This window comes from Planococcus citri, chromosome 2 (assembly GCF_950023065.1).
Source record: "Planococcus citri chromosome 2, ihPlaCitr1.1, whole genome shotgun sequence".
Taxonomy (NCBI): Eukaryota; Metazoa; Arthropoda; class Insecta; order Hemiptera; family Pseudococcidae; genus Planococcus; species Planococcus citri.
The window spans coordinates 75,436,733-75,464,294 of record NC_088678.1 but is presented as its reverse complement, the minus strand read 5'-3'; the positions used below and the strand labels follow the sequence as shown (position 1 = coordinate 75,464,294).

General features: G+C 35.2%; 4 protein-coding genes across 4 annotated transcripts; all 4 read right to left on the bottom strand.

Moving 5' to 3' along the window:
• Positions 1–294: 294 nt before the first annotated feature.
• LOC135834497 (FMRFamide receptor-like) lies at positions 295–2,725 on the bottom strand. Its single transcript, XM_065348389.1, has 2 exons — positions 1,780–2,725; positions 295–1,676 (listed from the first exon to the last, which is right to left on the bottom strand). The coding sequence occupies exons 1-2, from the start codon at positions 2,424–2,426 to the stop codon at positions 1,247–1,249; spliced, it is 1,077 nt and encodes a 358-aa protein (XP_065204461.1). The 5' UTR covers positions 2,427–2,725; the 3' UTR covers positions 295–1,246.
• Positions 2,726–10,526: 7,801 nt separating this feature from the next.
• LOC135834496 (sex peptide receptor-like) lies at positions 10,527–12,040 on the bottom strand. Its single transcript, XM_065348388.1, has 2 exons — positions 11,133–12,040; positions 10,527–11,044 (listed from the first exon to the last, which is right to left on the bottom strand). The coding sequence occupies exons 1-2, from the start codon at positions 11,771–11,773 to the stop codon at positions 10,588–10,590; spliced, it is 1,098 nt and encodes a 365-aa protein (XP_065204460.1). The 5' UTR covers positions 11,774–12,040; the 3' UTR covers positions 10,527–10,587.
• Positions 12,041–14,316: 2,276 nt separating this feature from the next.
• Positions 14,317–18,327, bottom strand: LOC135834173 (G-protein coupled receptor dmsr-1-like). The gene is made up of 2 exons (XM_065348010.1): positions 17,224–18,327; positions 14,317–17,147 (listed from the first exon to the last, which is right to left on the bottom strand). Exons 1-2 carry the CDS (start codon positions 17,868–17,870, stop codon positions 16,715–16,717), a joined length of 1,080 nt encoding a protein of 359 aa, XP_065204082.1. The 5' UTR covers positions 17,871–18,327; the 3' UTR covers positions 14,317–16,714.
• Positions 18,328–21,283: 2,956 nt separating this feature from the next.
• Positions 21,284–23,279, bottom strand: LOC135834495 (FMRFamide peptide receptor frpr-18-like). Its single transcript, XM_065348387.1, has 2 exons — positions 22,457–23,279; positions 21,284–22,370 (listed from the first exon to the last, which is right to left on the bottom strand). Exons 1-2 carry the CDS (start codon positions 23,101–23,103, stop codon positions 21,929–21,931), a joined length of 1,089 nt encoding a protein of 362 aa, XP_065204459.1. The 5' UTR covers positions 23,104–23,279; the 3' UTR covers positions 21,284–21,928.
• Between the last annotated feature and the right edge of the window lie 4,283 nt (positions 23,280–27,562).

Sequence of the window (27,562 nt, the reverse complement as noted above, 5' to 3'; positions counted from 1 at the left end):
TAAGATCTATATATAGACACTGGACCTGCAGGAAGACATCCAACTAGCGGCCATATTGGCTGAATTACGTGTGTCATGCCAATTTATCCCGCTGGATGCTTTTGGCTGCGCTGTACTTCAATTCTGCAGGCAACAGGGAAAAGGGAGGGTTGTGTAGTTACGCGAGGTACTCATGACTGCGCGCGCAGCCAGGAGTTCCTTCCGGACTACACAACCCTCCCTTTTCCCCGTTGCCTGCAGTTGGATGTCTTACCCGGAGGGCCCAGGTGCAGTGTCTATAGATCTATAGTTGAGTTTGGTGTACTAATTTGGTTCCCTCATACTAAAAAATTTGTGGAAGAGCTTGAAAAAATTCAAAACAGATTTCTAAAATACCTATATTTTAAAACTTTTGAATATTATCCCCATGATATATCTCAAAAAGAGCTTTTAGAAGGGTTTGAAGTAGATTTGCTATTAAAGGGAAGAGAGACAGCTGCACTGATGTTCCTATATGATCTCATCCACTGCAATGTAAAAGATAGTAACCTTTTGGGAAAAATTAATTTCTGGGCCCCAAAGATCCACTCCAGGCAAAAAAAAATATTCTCTCTACACAATTACAGTACGTTTAGGATGAGGGTGTCCCCTATGAATAACATCATGGGTATCTCTGACGCTTTCCTCAGTAGGTGTGTGGATGCCGATATCTATAGTATGGGTAGGTCTGCTTTTAGGCGTGTGGTGGAGAAGGCATGGGAAAGGGAGCGTGGATGCAGTGGGAGCTGTTTATGAGCCATTTCATATCCCAGATTTTTTTTCTCTTTTTTTTCTATTTTCCCCTCTCCCCCCCCCCTTTTATCTGCCTTAAGTTTGGGTTTTTGCCCTCACTCTTTTGTTTTTCTTCTATTGGATTTTGTACTTTTTATTTTCTTTTTTTGCTTATCTTACTTTTTTTTTCAATGAGAAGAACTACATATATATTGATAATGTACTAATGTTTCTTTTGTTTCTTACTGGTTTTTTTATGGTATTTTTTTTCTTTTTCTTGTTTTTGTAAGTTATAGTTTTTCAGGTCTTTTTTAGTTTTATCTCTTAGCTATAAACGGTCTCTCCTGTAATTGGCTTACGCTGTTGGAGAGACCTAAATTGTAAATAAATAAATAAATAAATAAATAAATAATGATTTTTCCCATTGAATTTTTTTCATCAAATTTCAGGAAGCCTCAACATTTTAGTAGAATGTACATTTCCGCTAACTTAAACTTTAGAAGTTCTCCATCTTGAAACTGTTTGTTCCCTTGGTATCACCCAAAGCAGGAGGAGCGTGTGTTTGATGAGAAACACTAGTACACGGGTTACGACTGAACAAGGATTTAGATGTGGTTCTAAATTGCTGACTCAAAGTGTAATAAACCATGAATGTGATGGATGTATTAATATTAATTATCGTTTCAAATATCCATACCAATGAATAGTAACATGTGTCCCAATCATCTTCATTAATCGTTGCCAGTAACCATAGAATTCCTCTTGGAAATTCGGCGATGAAAAATAGAGCTGCAACTGCCAATAATATCGCTGTCGATCTATTGGTTTCCTGTCTCATTTTAGCGTTTTTTGTATTACTTCGGGAGCTGGTCGATGAAGTTAATTCTTCGCGAAGAGTTTTTCTGGCTAATAAGGTAACAACGATTCTAAAAATCAAAAAAGAAAAGTCAAGTCAATATACGTGACCCGTACATAGCTTTATTATTGCTTCTGTTTGGCTGCCTTGATTATATGTAATGTATCACTCACCTGGAAGTAAGTCCTACTAGCACAGCTGATAGTAATAATTTGACCACTAGTCCGTAAGTGACGTTTCTTATTGAGTTCATGGTGGGATGTCGGTCGAATTTGACTGTGTAATGTGCTTTTCCGTGTATGGTGCTCGCTTCAATATCAAATGATAAATGATAGGGTATAGCGTACAAAACACAGCACACAATGTATCCAGCAATCACGATATTACGAGTCATTTTCTTGTTGCACCAATGACGTTCCTTCAACGGATGCACTACTGCTATGTATCTCCATGCAGCCAACTGCACTGTCAGAAATGCAGATATAAACTGAAACGTGGATGATGAAATATCGCTGTACCAAAAAACTATTGTCATTATGTAAGACTCTTCGATATCAAAACCACTTCTAGGGGGAATGAAATCCATCCAAAAGTTTACAATTTCTGTTAGTAAATATAAAAAATCTACAAAGGCCAAATGAGCAAGTATTAGGTTCGGCGACGAATTCATAGTTTTCCTTGTTAATACCAATACGTTGAGTAGATTCAAGATCATCCCTACCAAACATATCGGTATGGTGATATTTACATATATATTCTCTTCATAATGATTGCCAATTTCCTGAATTATTCCTACGCAATATGGCTCTTGGGTTGGCATTTTGGTTGCTCAAAGGCTAAAGTTCCCACATTGATAAATGATTGTATTTACATTGAACGTTGATTTTTCTTCCAGCTGACGCTTCGTTTCCTTGCAAGCAAGCAACAATTTTTAAATAGGTACTAAATTGTGGTAATAGGTAGGTACCTGAATGACGATCAATTTTCAAAATTTAACTACGCAATCCAATGCGAGTTGATCGAAAATTATGCAAATGTTTCGAAGCTATGATTTTTGCATGTTTAACACTTACATATCACGCGAAAATTTTCACAGAAGAGCGTTATTTCGCGATCAATTTCGGCCATCTACTGGTTCAGAGTTATTATTGTTATCCATATTTTTATCAACAGAGAGTGATTTTGAATATCGCATTGTCAGTATTTTATCACGAATCGTTCATTTTAAAAGCGAGATTAATCCGTATTTTCAACTTTTATGAGGAAATGAGAAAATAAACTAGCTTCCGTTGCTAATTTTTTACACGGATTATTTCAGGAATGCAGTAGTTGATAATGTGTAGCATTCTACGTTCTTGATAAAGTATAAAAATTAAAAATGCACAACGAAAAAATCGGACTGTATGAAAAAAAAAAGGAATTAAAATTCTAACAGATCACAAATCCGAGTATAGGTGTTGAATAGTGTATTTCTATAAGTTGGATGTCTCAGATGAATCGTCAATTCTCGAAAAAATTTCTTAAAAGTTCCCCGAATTCATTCCTATCATTTTCAGGCCAACCTGGAGCCTTCGGAAAAATTTGAGTTTTCTCCAGCGAATTTAAAACTATAATTTTCATTCGAAATCACACACTCATGGCAGGATTTAATTTCCAGCTGTCGAAGTTGATTACAACTCCTTCTGCAGCGATTTAAGATTCGCTCAAAAAAGGTCAACGTTTTCTAAAGGCTTTAGATTGACTTGAAAATGGTCGGAATCGATTCGAAGAGTCATAGTTCAGGGGGTAGAAGTTTTGAGATAGGAGGAGTCCTGATAAGTTCATTTTTTGAGGCCAGACACGGACCGTTATCTACTCGATTATTCTTAAAATGTTGTAATATATGTAGTTAGTAACTCAAAATGACAATTTTTGGGGCTCCAGGGGTTCCCAAAGTTGAAAATGAGAAAAAGGAATTTTTGGAACCACTAAGTAGGTATATTATTTTCTAATACATTTTTTAGCGTAAAATATCTGTTTAAACCCGATCAACGTTATGCGTGATAATTTTCATATTTTCGATCTCAAGGACAAAAATCAGAGGGGGGGGGGTTGATTTTTGGAAAAGTTTGGACAGTTCTACCCCTTCGTACCCCGCTAGAAAGCTTTTTGAGTTTATTAGTATCTGAAAGACCTCCAACCTACCAAATTTCGTGCTCAATGAAATTTTGCGCTGGTACCTAGGTACTCAAAAATCCGATTTTCCACCTTTTCGTAATTTCGATATTTTGGGAACCCCCGTAAAACTAGAAACCTGCGATTTGCGCCAAACTTAACGTGATTTTAACGTTTTTTTAAAGAGTTAAATTTCAGAATTGGGCTCAAAATAGCTCAATTAGGTATGAAAGTTACAGGAAAAGTCGAATGAAAAATTATCGAGCACTTGCTAGTGTGTATCAAATGTAAGTTATTCGATTTATTTGAAAAAATCTGCATGAACTCCTTTTTAAGGGTGTCTAAAGTGGGAGTGGGGGGGGGGCTCTACGAAAAACCTTCTAAATTACGAGTATAGAATGAGCTTAATTGAACTTTTTCATCTATAGATAATTTGAATATATGGGTAATTCTAAAAAAAAAAAAGGCATTTGAAAAACGAAAATCAACTGCACTGTCAGAAATGCAGATATAAACTGAAATGTGGATGCTGTAATGTCGCTGTACCAAAAAATTATTGTCAATACGTAAGACTCTTCGATATCGAAGCCACTTCTTGGAGGAATGAAGTCCACCCAAAAGTTTATAATTGCTGTTTGTAAATATAAAAAATCTACGAAGGCCAAGTGAGCAAGTATTAGGTTCGGTGACGAATTCATAGTTTTCCTTGTTAATACCAATACGTTGAGTAGATTCAAAATCATCCCTACAGAACATATCGGTATGTTGATGTTCACATGTATATTCTCTTTATAATGATTGCCAATTTCCTGAATTATTGCTGCGCAATATGGCTCTTGGGTTGGCATTTTGGTTTCTCAAAGGTTAAGCTTCACACGTGATAAATGATTGTACGAGTATGTGAATTTTCAACTGACGCATCCGTTTCCTTTTAAGCGGATGGAATTTTTCTAATAATAATTGTTATTATAGGTAGGTAACTGAATAACGATCAATTTTGAAAATTCAATTGCACTGATTAGGTAAATGCTAGGTGATCGTTGGGCCAATGTTTCGAAACTATGATTTCTAGGTATATATGTTTTCAACACAGAGGTAGGTACATATGTATTACGCGAACATTTTTGCAGAAGAGCGTTATTTCACGATGATCCATCTCGGCCACTTACTGGTTCGTGTCCATCGGTGTTATCCGAATTTTTATCAACAGGGACTGATTTTTACTATCGCATTGTTAGTAATATCACGAATCGTTCATTTTAAAAGCGAGATTAATCCATATTTTCAATTTTTTTAATGAAATGAGAAAATAAACTAGCTTTCGTTGCTAACTTTTTACACAGATTATTTCAGGAATGCTGTAGTTGATAGTATAGTAGCGATTTACGTAGTTTTATAATTACTCTGTATGTACTGAAATTCAGTCGGATCACAAATCCGAGGAGATGAGTTGAAAAGTGTGACATTGTAATACAGCGAAAGCTGTCGACTACAATAAAGAATTTGAATTTGAATTTGATTGGAAACTCTTATTTATTATTTTGGAACAACTTTACGTTTTTTTCAATGCCAGTACAAAACGATACTCGTTGATCAAAGAAAAGTTGCAACCAATAGAAAACAGTACCAACCTAAAAAATTTATCAAAGACAAGGTGGACGGCACGAGCTGAAACGTTAAATTCTATTGTTAGGTCTTACGAATCGATTATCGAATTGATGGATGATATTTCTGAAAATACGAAAATGGATAGTAATACAAAAACAAACGCGTATGGATTAAAATGCAGAATGTTGAATTTTGATTTTTTAGTGAGCATGCAGTTCATGAAGCATATCATGAATAAAATGAAGCTTTTGACTGAAACTTTTGAATCTGAAGAACTCAATGTTATTGACGTACTCGCTGCTCTTAGAAGTTGTGTAACATCTCTACGTCTTATTCGTGAAAGTGAGACTGAGGTGAACAATTCGATAAATGCTGCGATAGCCTTTGCAAGAAAACTTGATATTGATCCTGAAGCAGACTTTATAAAGCACCATCGCCGTCGTCTCATTCCTGCAACAATGACTCTTGAACAGTTTTATAGAACAGAATTTTACAAAATTTTGGACAGCTTAACTGTAGAAATGAATGAAAAAATCGAAAAATTTTGCGAAACGTTGAATCCACTGCATCACGTATTCGAATTGCCTGTAAGACGCGAAAATTTAACGATAGAGAATCTTGAAGAATGCCTTAAATTTTTTCCGGATCCCAAGACGAAACCTGATGTGCATGCCCTTCAAACGGAAATGGAGGGTTTCTTTGATTCGTGTGCGAATTGTTCAACATTCACAAAGATTGTCGAAAACGCTTGCACAATGAAACATTTATTGAAGCTTTCTTTCCGTTTTTTAAGACTCATCACCACGGCTTCATATTCAACTGCAACGAACGAAAGGAATTTCAGCCATTTGAAAAAAGTGAAAAGTCCTTTGAGGACTGTGATGGCAGACGAAAGACTGGATTCATTAATGTTAATGAATACTGAAAAAGATTTAACTGATGAAATGGAACATGAAGAAATCGTGAAAGTTTGGGCAGCATTGAAGAATAGAAGAATAAAAACGAAAACTTAATTTTTAAATTCTTTCATGTTGTCTCATCTTAAATAAGTACCTATTATTATACATACCTAGACCTGACTCCTAAACTACTCACCTGTAAATTTTTGTTAATTTTATTTACATTAGGTAACTGTCTAATTTAGTTGAGAATAAACTTTGAAATATTCTTCATTTTTATACCTACTTACGAGTTTGTAGCTAAAATACCCCCCTTTTTTCACCTAATTTGGGAATTTTCAGTCAAATAAGTTGGGAATTTTCAGTCAAATTAGTTGAGAATTTTATGATTTCTGCCCCCCCCCCCTGCAAAACCACTTCGCTACGTCCCTGCTCACCGAATCCATTCCAATCGTTTTCAGGCCGACGACGCGACGTGGAGCTTTCAGAAAAATTTGAGTTTTCTCAAGCTTTAAAAATACAATTTTCAACTTGTTATCTTAGATTCGTGATTGTGATTTACTACCAGCCCTAATCGATTCCAAATGCTTATCGCACTCATGGCAGGATTTAATTTCCAGTTGTTGAAATTGATTACATACAACGTCTAACGTCTTCTGCAACGATTTGAAACTCTCCGGAAAAAACTCAACGTTTTCTAACCGACAAAACAATTAATTACTACTTAAATTATTAAGAAACAAATCTTCTCTTTACATTTTTAAAGACATTTAATCATTTTATATAGCATAATAATAATTATTATAAACTTTATTTGATATATTCCCACATATACCTACTTACTTAATTCAGAACTTAATGTAAATAAAATTGCGTACTGATTGGTACATCTATAATATATCTACAAAAATACAATCCACGTTTATGTTACTGTGTACCTAAAGTTACTCGTTTATAACGTACTCGTTATCGGTATCTACTCTTAAAATAAACCCATAATTTGAGATTTGGTGAAACAGCAAAATCGCGACATTAAGCTTACATTGTTTTTAAAAACCTCGTTGCAACAATGCTGCTAACAATTTTGAAAAAAAAAGATTATTGTGAGTGAAAGCTCTATCCTTCAAGAAAATTTCGATGTGTTTGAAACAAAAAAAAAACTTTCTAAAAGCTCACTGAAATAACCATGAGAAAATTGTCGGTCTTTTAGTTTTACGCATATACTGGACGAATCGTACGTCCTAGCAAAACTCTGATGACAGTGATCTGAAAGAGAATTCAATTCTCTACAGTTTCGTTAACATTAAATTTTCGTAGGATGCTCAATTTCAAAATTGCACGCCTTCGATGTTGGAGTAACGAAACGTTGGTCTTTGAATGAAATTTTCCAAAAGCTCACTGAAATAAACATGAAAAAAGTAAAATTGTTGCAACTTTTCATAGCGCCAACTTCAAATATCAACGTTTCGTTATACTCCAACTTCAAAGGCGTACAATTTTGAAACTGAGCGTCCTACGAAAATTTTTTATTGCTGCTAAACTTCAGAAGTTTTCCATTCCGATTCTGTTTCTTCGGTATCAAATAAAGCAAGAGGCGCGTGTGGTTGATGAGAAATATCAGTGCGTGGATTACGATTGAACAAGCATTTAAGTGTGGTTCTAAATTGCTGACTCAAAGTACAGTATACCATAAATGTGATGGATGCATGAATAATAATTAGTGTTGTGAAAATCCCCGTCAATGAATAGTAACATGTGTGCCAATCATCCTTATTAATCGTTTTCAGTAACCATAGAATGCCTCTCGGAAATTCGGAAATGAAAAATAATGCTGCAACTGTCAATAATATCGCTGTCATTCGGTTGGTTTCTTGCCTCATTTTGGCGTTTTTTATGTTACTTCGGGTGCTTGCGGATGAAGTTAATTGTTCGCGACGATTTTTTCTAGCTAATAAGGTAACGACTATTCTGGAAATCAGAAAGAAAAAATTAATCAATTTGTGATCCGTACATTGCTTGATTGTGGTTTCTGTTTTGGTTATCTTGAATATGTGCATTACTCACCTTGAAGTTAGTCCTGCTAACACAACTGATGGTAATAATTTCATCACTAATCCATAGATGACGTCTCTTATTAAGGTCATAATGGGATTTACCAATGCTATGGGTGTGTAATAAGTCTTTCCATCATCTTCGTTCCATGCAACAAAATCAAGTGAAAAATGACACGGTACAGCAAACGAAACACAGCATATGATGTATCCAGCGATCACCACATTGCGTGTTATTTTTTTATTGCAGCAATGACGTTCCTTCAACGGATGCACTACAGCTATGTATCTCCATGCAGCCAACTGCACCGTCAGAAATGCAGATATAAACTGAAACGCAGCTTGTGATATGTTGATGTACGCATAAACTACTGTCAATTCATAAATATGTACAACATAAATACCAAATTTAGGTAGAATGAACTTGAAACAAAAGTCTACAATACTTGTTAGTAAAGATAAAAAATCTGCAAAGCCCAAATGAGCAAGTATCAAGTTGGGCGGCGAATTCATAGTTTTTCTCGTAAATACCAAAATGTTGAGTAGATTCAAAATCATCCCTACCAAACATATCGGTATGGTGATGTTTACATATAAAATCTTTTCATAATAATACCCAATTTTATCAATTGTGACTCCACAATATGGTCCTTGGTTCGGCATTTTGATTACTCAAAGGCAATAATTAATGCTTGATGAACGATTGTACATATCTAAATATTTAAATTGAACGTTGATTTTTCTTCTAGATATGTGGAGAATCCGTTTCCTGGCAAACGGATAAAGTTTTTCAAACAATATTATGTTAAATAGGTAAGTATTTATAATGGTAGGTATCCGAATAGTTTTCACGTTTCAAAATTTGATTAAATATGGTCATTAATGCGGATTTACTTACTGGAAATTATTTGGATATTTTAAAACTGCGTATGATTTCTTTGTTTGGCACAATGTTAATTAGGTGCGCGAAACTACATTATTTTGCAGACAAGCGTTATTTCGCGAACAATCTCGGTCACTTACTGGTTCAGATCCGTCATTGTTATCCAAATTTTTATCGACAAGGACTGATTTTGAATATCGCATTGTTGGTTTTATCACAAATCGTTCATTTTTAAAAGCGGGAAGCGAGATAATCCACATTTTTAATTTTTTTGAGGAAATGAGAAAATAAGCTAGCTTCCGTTGCTAAATTTTCATACGAATTATTTCTGGAATGCTGTTGATAATGTGTACTATTTTACGTAGTTTTTAAATTATGTGCCTCGCGCTGGCTCGCTCAAAAAAGGTCACTGCTATCTGGAATCGGAGTAAAAGTGCTCAAAAATCGGACAGATGTGGTGCTCAATTTATCGTTGTATGCGAGTAAATAAATACCTGTAGAAGAATATGGTGATCAGTGGCCTTGGAAAACGCATGTTACGATCGTTCGCAATGAGTAGGTATTGCGTTACCATTAAAGCATTAACAAAAAGTGTATAGGTAAATTTGTATTGTATTTTTTTTACAAGTTGGATGTCTCGAATGAATCGTTGATTCTCATAACTTCTTCTATCCCCTAAACTTCACTAGCCGAATCGATTGCAATTATTTCAGGGCGACCTGGAGCCTTCAGAAAAATTTTAGTTTTCTTCAGTGAATTTAAAGCTACAATTTTCAACTCGTTACCTTGGATTTGCGATTCGCCACCCCTAATCAATTCGAAATGTCGCACTTATGACAGGATTTAGTTAATTTCCAGCTGTCGAAGTGGATTACAACGCCTTCTACAGCCATTTGAAATTCGCTAGAAAAAGTCAACGTTTTCTGAAGGCTCCGGATCGGGTGGATCGACTTGAAAATGGTCGGAATCGATTCGAAGACTCTAGTTTAGGGGGTAGAAGAAGTATTGAGAAATTTTTTTCGAGAATCGACAATTCATTTGAGACATCCAACTTATACAAAAACCATACTTTTCAACTTGTCTTCTCGAATTCGCGACCTTCCTGAATTTCAATTCGTTTTTCGTATTCATACTGCGCACACTGTTGCTGCTGCGACATATGGCATGGCTGTCTATAGTTTTATTTCAAGTTCCGGTTGGTGCTTCCAAAAATAATATGGTTTTTGAGGTCAAAGATGGGTCAAAAACTGATTTTCCTTATGAAAATCTTAGGAACAGAATTCTAACACGATAAACGACTAAGAACGCAACTAATTTTACTTTATTTTATTTATTTGTTTCTTTCGTCACATAAATATACAGGTACATAGGATAAACTTCAATGGTTTATAAATGTATATAAGTAGAAGTACGAGCACTACTTGTAATTTCTGAAGTAGTAAGTACAAGTATATCACCTAAATGAGGTAGGGGAGAAGAATCATCTTCTGTTTCAGAAATAGTCTTACAAAACAAAGATTTAAATGTATTCCTGAATTGTTGACTTAGAGTGTAATACACTATAAATGTGATAGAAATATTGAAATTGGTTATCGAATGGAATATTGAGATCAGCGAATAATAACATCCTTTTGGATTCTGATTGGATTTTTCAAAGTAAATCATGCGAAGTAAACTTAGTATTCCTTTTGGGAATTCGGCTATGATAAATAATCCCACCACAATAAACAATATGGTTGTTGACGTATTGATTTGTTGAATCGTTTTCGCGTTTCTTGTGCCATTTCGTATGCTTGCTGATGGAGGTCTGCCAGTTTTTCTGGCCAATAAGGTAACAGCTATTCTGAAAATAGAATTAGAAAAATTAATAAACTAAGTAGGTATGTAATTTTTCACGATATAATTGTACTAATTGCGCATCGATTACTTACCTATAAGTGAGGAATGCTAGAAAAACTGACGGTATTAGTCTATCCATCATTCCGTACACAATGGCAGATATTTCGTGCATTAACCAATCATCATCGGTGTAGAATTTCGTCGAATTTTCACATTTCGGTTTTATTTCTGGTGCCAGAAATGTCGGTAAACCGAGCGAAATGCTGCACATCACGTAACCAGCTACGATCACATTACGTGTAATTCTCATGTTGCACCAATTACGTCCTTTGACCGGATGATCTACTCCTAAGTATCTCCATACGGCCAACTGAACTGTCAAGAATACTGATATGAAGTGAAATGTGGCTAGACAGGCATCGTACGTTTTCCTAAATGCTAACCACGCGTATGTGTTCCGAACTTCTGAATTTTTATCGTAAGTCAATTTGAGCGATGCAGATAACAAACGTATCAGTAATTGTAGCAAATCTACGAAAGCTAAATGAGTAAATATCAGGTTCGGCGGTGATTTCATTGTTTTTCTTGTAAATACTAGTGAATTGATTAGGTTGAAAATGACTCCTATGCAGCATGTTACTATCGTGACGTACGCGTACAAATAATCGTCGTAATATCTGCCAATTTCCAGTAATGTGGTTCCGCAATAGTAATATGGTGATTCGGTTGACATATCGAGTGTGGTTTTCTGAATAATTATGGTGGTAGGGTGTGTAAAAATAATTGAAGATATGCATTCGTACCTGGTGCTTGAATTCGATGTGTAGATAGATATTTGATGAGCCAACTTTCGTGCATTTATAAGTATTTTGACTGCTACGCGTACAGTTCTTCAAAATAACTTTTCATTTTACTTATTCAAATTACGATTGTTTTTAAATGTTTTCAAAATCCGACACATCGCGCGAAATTTTCATAGAGATAAGACGATTAGTGTTCATTCGCGATTAATCTCAGCCATGTACTGATCCACGAGAGAGATTTCACTCCTATTCAAACGTTTATCGATATTATGACGGATTAATGATGTTCAGTTCTTGGTACGTAATACGTATGTAACTATGTAGTTCGTTTTAAAAACCAGGTAAATCCGTGTTCTAAACTTTTTCCTGCTACATACTAGTGCAAAAATCTTTGTTTCTGCAAAAATCATTAATTTATGAATTGTAAAAAGTTGGAATGCCTTACTTGTTATTTTACGGAGGTATGGTACGTTGAAATTTTGTTCAATGATGAGACATAATTAATTTAAATCCCCTTTGAATTTAACTTGGTGGCGTATCGAGTGGGCTACCCCTCAACCTATACGACAGAAAAACTAAGGTTAAAAAGTAGGGAATTTTTGAGAAAAATTGGATAAAAATATATTTTTTAAAGAATGGGTGAGAAGTGTCCTCCAATGGGAAAGTTGTATATCATGATAATTATGTTTTTTGCTCAAATTAACTCTGTGTTTAGATTGGCTATACCTATCTACGCATGAAAGAAAATTTGTGGGTTATGAAATGGAGACTTTTTCTTGAAATGTTACCTGGAATAGCCTCAGAGCTCATTGAAAATCATTTACTTATGCATTGTTCTTATTTGAAATCGATAAACTAATCCGCAATTGTATTTTATGTTTTCTTTGTTGCAGGTGAGTTGTTTTATACGTACAACTTGTATCCTGCCTTCTTTGAATTAGAGTAGGTAAGTTATCTTACAACTGATGGGGAAAAATTTTCTTTCAAGCACTTAATTTCACAGTACTTACGTGAAGTAATTGCTATTCTTGTATAATACTTCATTCGACTACATACTCGTACGTTAACGTGTTAACTATGGATTCTTAGTACGAGGTGCTGATGCACTGATAAGAAATTCTGTATTAAAAAAAAAAAAAAAAATTTCGGCGCAATGTTGAATTTCTTGCGAAATGTTTACCCATTTTGATAGGTTGCAAGGTCACCTTTGAATGATTATACCACAGTACATTTTTACTCAAAATTGGAAGGAGGCGAAATTTTAAAATTCCACTGCGTTCTATTGCGCAAGTTGTTGAAGTTTGCGGCTTTCATCCATCCAGTTAAATTTTTCCTCTTAGTATCAGTGTTAGTCCATCTGCCTAAAAAGCAGTCCGAGCAGAAAACACTGACGATTCTCGAATAGAGATGTGCACTTTTCAGAAAATTAATTTTGGTGAAATGAAAAGTGAAAAGTTCATTGAAAAGTGTGAAAAGTTGTGAAAAGTGTGAAAAGTAAATCATGTGAGTCGCATTTCAAAACTCTGAGTAAAAATTTCAAATTGATGTATTTTTTGCCTATCTAAAACACACTGAAAAAACAAAATCATATTTCTACTTGATTGAAAAGTGGTGGTTTTGAGTTTTTCTGGAGCCTCCAACATTTTTGGTTTTTTCTGTTTTGAATAAAATGTTGTGAAAAATATCAAAATTCAATACAGCGTCCATAAATAGGTGCTGAATTGCGAAGGTGGAGGAGTGGAGAGAGTGAAACTTGATATTTGACTTCATGAAGTCAGTGTTCTCTGATGTGTAATTGGTCGCTCACTTTTTTTTTTTAGTGCAAAATGAAAAGTGAAATGAAAAGTAGGAACTTTTCTTTTTAACTTTTCATTGAAAGAAAAGTACTTTTCACTTTTTTACTTTTCAGACTGCACATCTCTATTCTCGAAACACCCAGGAGCTCTTTATCAATTATTCGAAGTCCTCCAAAGGTCATAGCACCAAATTGGATTTTGAAAATTTTTTCTTGCGTATCTGATAGTTTTTCACGTTGTTCTTGAAAATATAGAAAATTAAAAAATTAAAATGCGCAAGAAAAACATTCAAACCATTGAAAAAAAGTTTTTTTTTTTTGATGAAATTAGCAACTTGGTTTTTTTTATACCTACTTGATTTACAATTTTGATTCACATTAAAAAATATTTTGTATGCAAATTTTTTTCCAATTTCAACTTTTTCGAAAAGTGTCCTGTGAAAAATTCAATTTTGTTGATTGTTTTATGTGTGTAGGGGAGGGGTTGGGTCGAGTGGAGAGGTTTTATGAAATTTGGTACGTATATGAAAAGTAAGTAGTGAAAAGGTAGTGATTTTTTCAACAACAAAAAATCCGTCAAATATACTTACCTACCATGAAAACATTAATTAAAGACAACATTTTTCGAGTTTTACTCGTATTTACATTTTTTATTGAACAAGGACAACAAAATCGTACAAAATTACAAGGTGGAAGTAAAAAAAGTCTTTAAAAAAACAACAACAAAACTGAATCTGAAACCATTACATATAGGTACTTATTGAAAAAACGAAATTTCTTGTTTTAAACGTGTTTTAAAAACGTGTAAAATGGGCCGAATTTTACATTTGAATTTAAATTTAAAACAAAAAATATATTTTAAACGCACAAAAAAACGGATTTTTAATTTTTTTGTTCAACAAAAAACCGGGGTTTTCCAATACTGGTAAACGCGAAGAATTTCGCGGAAAGAATTTTCCCTAAATCATAAAAAAGTGATGCCATCTTGAGAGAATTCAAAAACTCACTAAAAATCAACTTCATGTGCAGAATTCTCAATTCTGGCCTGAGTTTTACACAAAATTTGTGAAAGGAAATGGGAAAATACGATGCTGTATGTTCATATACTTACTTAACAACGCTTGTAGAAAATTGACACATTTTCTCTCTGAAATGTTTTTCAAGTTCCAACATGAAATGAGCAGATCCCACCGTATTTTCAATTTCAAAATTCCCTCTTCGAAAACCTGTAACTTACCTACACTCTCATTTTTGAAGAACCCGCGTAGCACTGACGAGATCGTCAGTGGCCTCGACAAAAGTATCGACATGATTTTACATGATTGTTGATTGAAAAAAGTCCGAACATTATCCACAAAGGGCTTCAATCTAACTACGTTTAAGATGATTAATTAAAAATTGACACTTTTATCAAAAATTATGATGAAAATGCTGATGGTCGTCATTGCTGTCTACACTTGTATCTACAGTCATGTGCAAGATTTTGATATATTGCAGATACATACCTTTGTAGACCCATGATCGATGTCGAAATTCAGGTGGTCTTGTCGATCCGAAGTTGATGTCGACTATAAGATCGACAAAAGCATCTACAAAATTTTGATCTTGAATAGTTACTTTTGTCGATCTAATAATTGTCATCAACTTTGGCATCGGCAAGACGACCTGAATTTCGATATCGATTATAGGGTCTACAAAAGTATCTACAAAATGTTGTCATTGAGTAGATACTTCTGTAGATCTTGTAATCGACATCAATCTTCTGGTTAATATTGATGAGGAAGTTGATGTCGATTACAAGATCTATAAATTTTTTTAGAAATTTCGAAGTGTTGCCGACTCATTTGTCGATGTCAGAGTCAAAGTCAACAATACAATAAGAAAAATTTTCCAAGTCCAGAATAAGATGGACTGAATATTCCTTTAAGGCCTCTCCACTCAACAGTGGCAATGGTCTAGTGGTTAGGGAATGTGACAGAAGTGAATAGCAACCTAGGTTCAATCCCTACCCAGGGCAACTTTTTTTCTTTCAAAAATTTTTTTTAGGGTGAAATACTTTTGAGAATAATTTTACTTGAATCTAAAAAAGAGTTTTGGACACATTTTGCACATTTTTCAATCAAAATTTGCTTCTTTTAGACTCAAAAAAATGACATCAATGTTGAGACCTTGTCGAGACAAAAAATGAAGAGAGAAGATAGTCAATTTTGATATCAACTTCTCACTCGTCATTTATCGACATTGGTGTCAACAAATGTCGTGTCAACAAGTAACGGATTAGAGATCTCGTCTTTTCCATCGACTTTGGCATCGCTTGTGCTATATGGGAAATTTTCAACTCAAACTTGAAAAATGTTGTGGTCATTGGACTTTTCACCACCAAAATGTTGTTTTAGAAATCCAAAGAAGTGAAAATCAAAGGTTTCCTTGTCCAGGCTGGATGGGGAGGGGTCCTTAACTATCCATTTCACTTTGTCTAACCAAACCTTTGTTTTTCTCTTCATGTGGAAAGTCGCGTTATCACGAAAAAGACACATTGATCAAGCTTGGAGGTATCCACAACAATTTTTACTGAACCTAATATCGTTCCTCAGCTTCTTCAACTCCTTACAGATATCAATTGTTTCTCCACATGGAAGAAATTTATACAAAAAGACACCCTGAATGTCTCAAAACACTTTGCCTATCCATCTTGCGGCATATCATTCACACACATCTTACTGATATCAAATTTTGGGCTCTAAGCTGACCTTTGTCTTCTAGAAACCACACTCAAACCATATATCCCTCTAATCTTGTAATTAATCTTCAAAAGTGTCCTTTGTTTTGCGTGGAAAAAAACGTATCATAGAAGGCACCTCTGCAGGCGTGTACTTACACATACGTAGACAGAAATCGTCATGTTCAGAAAGACTGTAAAATCATACCACTGCATGAATTTAAACGCAGTTTGCGGCAAATGCTTCCAAAACCATCCCTCTAAAACATATCCAAAAATCAAGTTCCTAGGTAGGTACAACCCTTCCCACCGAAAATAATTGTGTACCTGACGTTACGGACACCCTTTGTATTGCAACTAAACTTCAAAAGATTTCCATCCTGAATCTGTTTCTTTGGAATCACCCAAAACAAGAGGGGGGTGTGTTTGATGAGAAATACTGGTACGTGGGTTACCACTGAACATGGATTTAAATGTGGTTCTAAATTGCTGACTCAAGGTGTAGTATACCATAAATGTGACGGATGTGTTAATATTAGCTATTGTCAAAAACATCTCTCCCAGTGAATAGTAACACGCTTTCCAATCACGCTCATTAATCGTTGCCAGTAATCGTAGAATCCCTACTGGAAATTCGGCCATGAAAAATAATGCCGCAACTGCCAACAATATCGTAGTTGACCTCTTGGTTTGTTGTCTCATTTCGACATTTTTAATGTTACTTCGAGTGCTCGCGGATGGACCTAATTGCTCGCGATGGTTTTTTCGTGCTAATAAGGTAACGACGATTCTGAAAATTAGAAAAGAAAAATCTACATAGAGCTAGCTTTATTAATTACTTTTCTGGTTGAACTGTGAATGCTCACCTTGAAGTAAGTCCTGCTAATACGAATGATGGGAATATCTTGATCACTAATCCGTAGGCGAGGAATCTTATTGAATTCGTGATGGGATGTCGCTTTGATGTGACTTTGTAATAGGTTATTCCGTCTACGTTTCTCGCATCAATATCAAGTGACAAAAGATACGCTACAGCAAACGAAACGGTGCAAACGACGTGTCCAGTTATCACCACGTTTCGAGTAATTTTCTTGGTGCACCAATGACGTTCCTTCAACGGATGCACCACTGCTATGTATCTCCATACAGCCAACTGCACTGTCAGAAATATCGATATAAAGTGAAACGTGTCTAAAGAAATGTCGCTGTACAAATAAAGTATTGTCCATCCGTAAGACTGTTTTCGGTCTGAATCATTTTCAAATTGAAAGTATGTTAACCAAGATTCTGCAATATTAGATAGTAAAAATAGAAAATCCACGAAGGCCAAATGAGCGAGTATCAGATTCGGTGGCGAATTCATCGTTTTCCTTGTGAATACCAATACGTTAAGAAGATTTAAAATCATCCCTACCGAACATATCGGTATGGTGATATATACATGGATATTCTCTTTATAATAAGAACCAATTTCATGTTTTACGAATCCACAAAGCGAATCATTGTTTGACATTTTGGTTTATTAAAAGTAATAGGTAATCAATACTTGAAAAGTGGTTGTACGTATTTAAATCGCACGTTGATTGTTCTTGCAACTGATGCATCCGTTTCCTCGTAAGGGATAACATTTTTTAAAGTTCAAAATTCAAATATTTTCATTATTAACTTTTCTATTTGACACGTACGTAACTACATATTTCGCGAAGATGTTTTGCAGAAGAACGTTATTTCGCGATCAATGTAGGACACTTACTGGTTCAGTCAGTTGTTGATGTTACTCATCTGAGTTTTTATCATACCTAGTGATTTCCCCGTATGCAAGAGAACTAATGGTTATCTAATTACCATTAATAACCCATTGGTAACCATTCATCTTCACATGAAACATTTTCATTTCCGGTGAATTCAACGGAAATGAGAAAACGCATTCATTTCCCTCGCTGCATGCTGCATGCCCATTTAATAAAGGTGATATTCAGACCTGATAATTGATATTGGTAATTTGTATCATTTAGTACGTAGACACCTTTGTTACTCATTCAATCCTAGAAATTTGCCAAGTAGATGTTGGCCGAAAAAAAGTGGTTGCTTTCACTACTTTTTCAACAAAACGATTATTAAAGTATGTAAGTAGTTAATCATCAAAAAAAAAAAAAAAAAAAAAGTTAAAAAAAAATTAAAAATAGGTAGGTACATATTTAATTATTTTTCGTGGCATATAGATAATAATGTTCATATTTGGGTTCATGCAGTGTCCTCGGAAAATATACTATTCGATGTATACCTACCTATATCAGATAACTTGGAGCTTTGCTGGGTTGGACGCAAAAAATAAGGTCATATTCGTACGCAGCAACATCGAAAACATACCATTCAATATATTACTCGACTTTTCACGGTTTTTCAAAATTTTGGCCCCCTTATTAGAGAACAGAGGAACATTGAGGGGGTTGGACCCAAAAATGAGTTCATATTCCTACTCAGCGACCTCGAAAACGTACCATTCGATATGTAACTCGACTTTTCACGATTTTTAAAAATGTTCACTTTTTTTTAGGGCACAGAGGGGCTTTGAGGGGTTGGACTGAAAATAAGTTCATATTCGTATTCAGTGACCTCGAAAACGTACTATATTCGATGTATCGCAAATACAGATTTGTTTTTCAAATATATGATTCAGTGGTGTGATACTTGAAAAATCAAGCACCCCCCCCCCCCACCAATCCCCGGAAACGGTTGAAGACCAATTAATGATGGTTTGATTAGTAGTTGGGTGAGTAGACTTTGCAAAACAAATTTAAGAGAATGATTCCTCATTTTTCAAATTTGGTCCAAAAACTTGGGCTCCAGAACTTTTTTTCTGGATCAACTTTTTTCGTTCCCCTAGACCTGATGATGTGTTCAAGTAGAGCAGACAGGTGGGTTAAGTGAAACGAAGAGTTTCCCATAAGAAAATGATAGAAAATTAACGTATGATTCTGAATTTTCAATATATTCTTCGCCTCAACGAGAGCTCTAATTTGATATTTTTACAAGCTTTCTAGGGTGAAAAATAATGTAGACAGGAAGATCCGAATTTAACATTTTGAGGCAATTTTTGAAATCAAGAGTGTTCATGTCAAGAGAAAACTATTGAACCGATATGAGTCCAATTTTATACAGTGATGTAAATTTTTTGTGTCATTTTGAAATATAGGTCTACCTAATGCTATTTTTAAAAAAGTCATTTTTGACCTCCTTTTTCTTAATTTGAAAATTTCTTTCCCCCTTTAACCCTCACCCCCAAATATAAATTGTTGGTTGTATACCATACAAAAGGGTCATTTACATCATAATTGCTATACTGTGCGAAATCTCAAGAAAATCTGTTCATTTGGAGAGGCTGCAGCCTCGTCAATAGGAAATTTCAGCATGAAAATTCATAGATACTTAGTTAATTCGTTGACAAATTGCAAAGGGAAGGAAATTTTTTTCAAATGTTCATCTACGTATTGGTAAAATATTTCAAAAACGCAAAAATTTGATATGGTGAGATATGGCCTCACTACATAAGTAGTTTAGTGGATGTATATACAGTGGAAATCGCTTATAATGAGATCAGTTAGTACGAGATTTCGGATACAACGAGCAAAATGCTCGGTCCCGAGCACAACGCCATTTAAACATGTACAATATGGTACCGGTTAGAACGAGCTCATTTATAACGAGGAATCCGGATAGTACGAGCTGAAATTCTTGAAATTTGGTTCATTTTATTGTCTTTTCTTCCGCTTATAACGAGTGTTCATGCAAAAAACATTCATTAAATCCCAAATTTAAGTTTTGTATAAGTTAATTTGATGAAATTTTGAAATTCAGACAGATTTTGTGGCATTTTTAGAAAAACAAAACTTTCTAAAAAGCTGCTAGAGGCTCTAGAACTGCTCAATAAATGATTTGTAATTGTTACCGATCGATTTGACAAGTCGAAAATAGTAGTAAAATTGACAATTTTTTCCTACACGTGTTATACGAGTATCATTTTATAACGAGAAGCTTTTTACATCCGGTTATTATAAGATACTCGTTATAAATGCAATACCTTTTAGTACGAGAGACCGGATACAACGAGCAAAATGTCTGGTCCCTTCAATCTCGTTGTAAGCAATTTCCACTGTAGTTGATTTGGGTATGGATAGTAGCGTATAGCGAGCACAACCCAATTGTTTTCGCACTTAGTCTGCGCACGCACCCCAAAATTTGATAATGCGTAAGTGGGAGGAGTTACACTTTGATACCTGTCATTCATATTATGTGTGATTGATGTCTGACAAAGATTGTTGGCAATGATGACGTAATGCCAGTACACCTGCTACGCATACAATATGCTACCAGTTACAATGTGAACTGGTGTGACATTTTTTCAACTTGATACCAGCTACTGGCGAGTAGCGAGAATTTACAGTATGGGTACAGTAGTTACCCTCTGTTAGCGAGTACCGCTTTCAGCTCTACTATGTACCATTGCAGAGCTTGGTGCATGAGAACATCTTTACTCAGCGCTGGTATCTCGAGCTCACTGGTGCTCTGTCACTATGAAATCCTACAGATGTATGGGAAGAAGAGGACCTCCTCTTCCCCTCTTTTCCTGTTTTTGCCCACTTTGTCAAGTGGTTAATTTTTGATTATATTGTGATTTAAATAAATGTACATGATAGATCACAGTACCATTGGGCATTTAATTGATCTTTCTGGGGCATCGATAATGTTTCTCATTGAATAGGTGCTTCGTGTAATACATTTCTGTCGATGTTGTCTATTATTGGGGACACCCGCAAAAGAGACAGAAAAAATGGACAGTATGCGAACCTGGTGAGTAGATTCGCCATCATTAATTAATCACTAATCCATCTTAATGATGTAAATAGTCGCGAATATTGAGCAGCAAGCACTTTATTCACAAATAATAAAAGTATACAAAATATTATATATCTGTGTGATGACCTTTAATCTAACAGCATCAATTAATGTAGTGGTATCCGAATACATCGGATGATTATTATATCTTGAGTCCTTAGCGCGAGTCCCATAGTATTGGCTGGTGCCTTCATTTATAATATAAAATGATTTAGATTAATTTATATTTTTAGTCCTCTTAAATGACAGATTTTATAATAATAAATCATATTGACATGATTTGAATTGGTTAGTTGTATTATTGTTGAATCTGACATTTAATGCATATGGTTAGGTAATTGAAATGACTTCTAGGCATTAAAAATTTTCAGTTTGCAGTCATTTTGACCATCTTCGAATGCCCCTCTTACCAGCACAAAATTCGTGAGGATCTCTGGTATTGGCCATTTCTTATCGTTTGATGATCTCTACCGATTAGCAAAATATTTAAAAAATCGGTAATCCCGCCGTGCACATTGCAACTAATTTGCATAGAATGGCACCACTGGAAAGGCCAAGCCAAAACAATTGCGGCGAATGTGAAGAATTCTGGTCAAAAATTTTTCTCATCTCAAGTCGACGTTTTTGAACCCGTCTCTGTTTGTTGAACAGTCAAGAACCCATGAACTATTGACACTAAAATTCAAAAGTTTTTCTTTCTGAATTGGTGTTTTCGCTATCACCCAAAACGAGAGGCTTATGCGTTTGATGAGTAATACTTTGTGGGTTACGACTGAAGAAAGATTTAAATGTGCTTCTGAATTGCTGACTCAGAATATAGTATACGATAAATGTGATGGATGTATTAATATGAGCTATTGTGACAAATATCCGTACCAGTGAATCGTAACGAGTGTCCCAATAATGTCCAGGACGTGTGTCCCAGCGATGCTCATTGATCATTCCAAGTAACCATATCATGCCTCTTGGAAATTCGCCGATAAAAAATAATACCACGACTGTCAATAATATCGCTGTTAACTTGTTGGTTTGTTGTCTCATTTCGAGGTTTTTCATGTTACTTTGAGCAGTTAATTGCTTGTGATGGCGTTTTCTCGCTAATAAGACAACGACGATTCTAAAAACAGGAATGTCAAAAAGTAAAATGAAAGCCAACATGTACCCTAAATATGTACCTTTATTATTGCTTCTTTTGATACTTACTTAAAAGTAAGTCCCACCAATGCAACTGATGGTAATAATTTGATCACTAGTCCATAGATGTAACATCTTATTTGGTACATAATGGGATGTCCGCCGATTGTGAATTTGTAACGTGCATTCGTATTTTGATTTTTGTCAATGGTTTCGATATCAAATGACAGATGAAAGGGAACAGCATACAAAACGCAACATACGACGTATCCGGCAATCATGGCATTGCGAGTGATTCTCATGCTGCACCAAGAACGTTCCTTCAACGGATGTGCTACAGCTATGTATCTCCATACAGCCAACTGAACTGTCAGGAATATCGATATAAACTGGAACGTGGATGTGAAAATGTCGTTGTACCAATAAAATATTGTCCAACCGTGACTCTCGGCTAAGCAAAAATCACTGCGACGATCGATGTTCCACAGCAAGCTATTTGGAATATAAGACAGTAAGACTAGGAAATCTGCAAAGGCCAAATGAGCGAGTATCCGGTTCGATGGCGAATTCATTGTTTTCCTTGTGAATACCAATACGTTGAGTAGATTGAAAATCGCCCCTATGAAGCATATCGGTATGCTTATCCATTGATATGTACTCGATGAGTAGTAGTAGTTGATTTTTCTTATTTCTTCACATGGATCTTCGGTTGGCATTTTGATGTTTCAAAGGCAAAATAATCGATACTTGAAAATCACATTAGTGCGGGTTTATTGTACGCTAGTTACTACGTTAATTTTTAAAACCGAAACTTTTATTTCCACGTTTAACTCATATTAATTAGGTACGCGAAAAAGTGCTGCAGAAATAGCTTATTTTGCGATCAATTTTAGTCACATACTAATTGACAATGCTGTTGATGTTATCTGAATTTAATGATAGAAATTTCTGAGTCGGGATATTCCGCTGTTCGTTTGAATATTTAATCTGTTGTTTTAAAAAATGAAATCAGTAAATTTTTTGTTGATTTCGAGAAGAATTTATAAAATAAAATTTCCTGTGTCGCATTTCCACGTGTATGGTGATATTCCAGGAATGATGATCAGTTACGTAGGTATACTTATCTACAGGAAAGGTACCATTTTTGATTGGTACTTTCGAAATTGCTCACTCGAAAATAAACCTGATATGAACTTGTTTGATTCCGAGAAAAAATTGTGGAAATTCCAGTGAATAAGTGCTCAAATAGAGGGAAAATAGAATTATCGTTTTTATAAGCATCACGTGTGGATGGAAAGATATCGCGATCTTTGAGTAAGCTGACCTTTATTCTGAGTTGTAAGTTACTCAGAACAGTTTTTAGCTCCGTAGATGCCCCGGGCTCAAACAGGTGTCATTTTTGAAAAACTTGTTGTTTTTTCGCTGTAGCCCCTGCCCAGCTTGCTTTGAGAAAGAAAGATTGGCCCGGTTCCAAAAGATAGTATTTGAAATTCCACGTCGATCTAGGCCATCGCCATCAAAATCCAAGACTACTCTTTGGGATCTGTACTAAAGTGGGCTTTTTCGAAGCAATCGTGGTTTTTTCGCTCTAACAAGGGAACTACCTGAACCGGCAGAAACAAAAATGAACGAATCAAAGCTAGATCGAAAGGGGACCACCTCAGGACCCCAAATCCAAAATTTCAAGTGCTGAAGTTGATTTCTCGATTTTTGGTGAATTTTTGAAAATTGAAAAAACCAAAAAATTATCAATTAATACCAAAAATAGAAAATATTGATGAAAATGGAAATTTTCTCGGGAAGTGGTTCAGATGGCATCCCGAACACATTTACAACTATCGAAATTCGTAAAACCTCAATTCCAGTCATTCTGGAGCCTCCAGCGATTTTTTATCATTTCTCCAGAAACTTGAAATTGCTGTGGAACGGCTAAAAATCAACTTCAGCACAAAAAATGACGTTAACTGGAGCCTATGTGGGTTGCCTTTAACCAATTTTTGCGGTTGTCGCGAAAATCGGCGTCTGCCGGTTCAGATGTGTATTTTTGCCCACTGGAAAAAATGCCAAAATTTGAAAATGTTAAATATTCCATCTTTTGCGATGCTACCTATCCGAAATCGAGCTGCAACCTATTTTCGACGTTCCGAATTGGTAAAACCCCCATTTCGACCATTCTGGAGCCACCAGCGATTTTTTATTATTTCTCCAGAAACTTGAAATTGCTCTGGAACGCCCAAAAATCAACTTCAGCACAAATAACTTTAACTGGAGCCTATGTGGGTTGTCCTTAACCAATTTTTGTGGTTGTCGCGAAAATCGGCGTCTGCCGGTTCAGATGTGTATTTTTGCCCACCGGAAAAAATGCCAAAATTTGAAAATGTTAAATATTCCATCTTTTGCGATACTACCTATCCGAAATCGAGCTCCAACCTATTTTCGACGTTCCGAATTGGTAAAACCCCCATTTCGACCATTCTGAAGCCTCCATCGATTTTTTGTTCATTTCTCCGAACCGGCAGACGCCGATTTTCGCGACAACCACAAAAATTGGTTAAGGACAACCCACATAGGCTCCAGTTAAAGTTATTTGTGCTGAAGTTGATTTTTGGGCGTTCCAGAGCAATTTCAAGTTTCTGGAGAAATAATAAAAAATCGCTGGTGGCTCCAGAATGGTCGAAATGGGGGTTTTACCAATTCGGAACGTCGAAAATAGGTTGCAGCTCGATTTCGGATAGGTAGCATCGCAAAAGATGGAATATTTAACATTTTCAAATTTTGGCATTTTTTCCAGTGGGCAAAAATACACATCTGAACCGGCAGACGCCGATTTTCGCGACAACCGCAAAAATTGGTTAAAGGCAACCCACATAGGCTCCAGTTAACGTCATTTTTTGTGCTGAAGTTGATTTTTAGCCGTTCCACAGCAATTTCAAGTTTCTGGAGAAATGATAAAAAATCGCTGGAGGCTCCAGAATGACTGGAATTGAGGTTTTACGAATTTCGATAGTTGTAAATGTGTTCGGGATGCCATCTGAACCACTTCCCGAGAAAATTTCCATTTTCATCAATATTTTCTATTTTTGGTATTAATTGATAATTTTTTGGTTTTTTCAATTTTCAAAAATTCACCAAAAATCGAGAAATCAACTTCAGCACTTGAAATTTTGGATTTGGGGTCCTGAGGTGGTCCCCTTTCGATCTAGCTTTGATTCGTTCATTTTTGTTTCTGCCGGTTCAGGTAGTTCCCTTGTAAAGCGTAAAATCTTTTACTTCGTACAATACGGTATAGTTACATATATCGCAAAGATAACATTTTGTAGGATTATACGAACTTTGTTGATTTCATGTAGGTACATAGAAGAAATGGAATTTGGCCAATATTTCGACAAAACAATTTATTAATTAAAAAACTAATCTTCTCTTTACATTCTTAAAGATATTTAATTATTTTATCATAGCATAATAATTATAAATTATATTTATGTACCTACTGTTACTGTGCCTATAGCTAAAGTTACTCGCTTATGAAAAATAACGTAGGTACCTACTAATTATCGTATCTACTCTTAAAATGAACCCATAATTTTAGATTCTATAAAACGAACACAATTCTTTCAACGATTTTGAGTTTACTTCTCTCTGTTGGCTCGAGGGGAGGGCAATAAACTTCTCAACAGATATTTATAAAAATGTTACCTTGGGTAGTAGAATCAACCCTTGGTAGGTTTCCAAACAGAACTGGTCTCAGAGGTCAACATTGAGATTAGAAGTTCGTGCGTGTTTTCTTTAATTTATTAAAAGAGGTAAAAAAAGAAAACGATGGAGTTTTCTTCATTTTTTTTCAAATAATATCTGACTGACCTTTGATCGCAGATCTATCAAGCTTCAACTTTCCTAAACCTTCAAATAGGGAAACGAATTTTCGCCCTTGAGGAAAAATTTAGGGCATATGCAATTATTCAAATTGAGCCTCTGTGAGGTCAGAATCATGCTCTGAAGTTCGTTTTTTACGTGTTGAAAATGTTCTTGAACGGCTAAATTTGACTGTCACAATTTTCAAGATATCCTACTTCCCTGCCATTCTAGTTTGCTCAAGGTGCAAAACAGCAAATTCCAAGACTCTTATCGGAAATAGTCGAAGAAGAGATTGACAAAAATTTTAGGGACGGAGGTGAGTCAAACATATAAAAATCAAAAACAATTTCTATAAATTTTATAGATTCATTTCGCCATGAAAAAACACGAACTAAGATCTGAATTTGGTAAAAAAAAAAATAAATTCCCGCAGCCACCTCTCGAGAACAGTTTTGCTGGAAACGCCGCTAAATCGTTTTGAATTTTTTTTTTTTTTTTTTTCAAAAATCGCTTAAATTTTCTACTAGAATGTAGTTGTTATTGCTGCTAAACTTCCGAAGTTTTCCATCCTGAATCTGTTTCATTGATATCCCCTAAAGGAGGGAGCGCGTGTATTTGATGCGAAATACGAGTAGATGTATGTGGGTGACGACTGAACAAAGATTTGAATGTGATTCTGAACTGCTGACTCAAAGTGTAGTATACTATAAATGTGATGGACGCATTAATATTAATTATTGTGTGAAATATCCACATCAGTGAATAGTAACATCTGTACCAATCATTCTCATTAATTACTCTCAGTAACCATAGAATCCCTCTGAGAAATTCAACAATGAAAAGTAATGTTGCAACTGCCAATAATATCGCTGTCGATCTGTTGGTTTGTTGTCTCATTTCGGCGTTTTTTATGTTATTTCGACTGCTTGCGGATGAGATTAATTGTTCGCGAAGAGTTTTTCGGGTTAATAAGGTAACGACAATTCTGAAAATCAGAAAAGAAAAATGAAGCCAATTCGAGACCTTTACATAGCTTTATTATTACTTCTTTTTGTCTGTCTTGATTATATCTCACCTCCGTAGTAGGTAATAAGGTTATATTTATTAAAAAATCAATTTTGAAATTTTTGCATTTTTGGGGCTTATATGGCCCCTTTGCAACCAAAAATTACACTTTGAGTTGGGTACACTACCTATGTAGAGATGATGATTTATTACTTGGATCAGTCCTTTTAGACTATACACAATATTCATAGGCACCTACTTTGATCGTGTTAAAACGTAAGTTGTATAACTCAAGATTCCCAAAAAACATTGCAA

Coding starts and splice junctions, on each gene's coding strand:
- LOC135834173 (XM_065348010.1), bottom strand. CDS start 17,870: ATGTCAAACAATGATTCGCTTTGTGGATTCGTAAAACATGAAATTGGT. Junction 17,148..17,223: donor TTAGCAGGACTTACTTCAAG/GTGAGCATTCAC, acceptor TCTAATTTTCAG/AATCGTCGTTACCTTATTAG.
- LOC135834496 (XM_065348388.1), bottom strand. CDS start 11,773: ATGTCAACCGAATCACCATATTACTATTGCGGAACCACATTACTGGAA. Junction 11,045..11,132: donor CTAGCATTCCTCACTTATAG/GTAAGTAATCGA, acceptor TTCTATTTTCAG/AATAGCTGTTACCTTATTGG.
- LOC135834495 (XM_065348387.1), bottom strand. CDS start 23,103: ATGCCAACCGAAGATCCATGTGAAGAAATAAGAAAAATCAACTACTAC. Junction 22,371..22,456: donor TTGGTGGGACTTACTTTTAA/GTAAGTATCAAA, acceptor TCCTGTTTTTAG/AATCGTCGTTGTCTTATTAG.
- LOC135834497 (XM_065348389.1), bottom strand. CDS start 2,426: ATGCCAACCCAAGAGCCATATTGCGTAGGAATAATTCAGGAAATTGGC. Junction 1,677..1,779: donor CTAGTAGGACTTACTTCCAG/GTGAGTGATACA, acceptor TTTGATTTTTAG/AATCGTTGTTACCTTATTAG.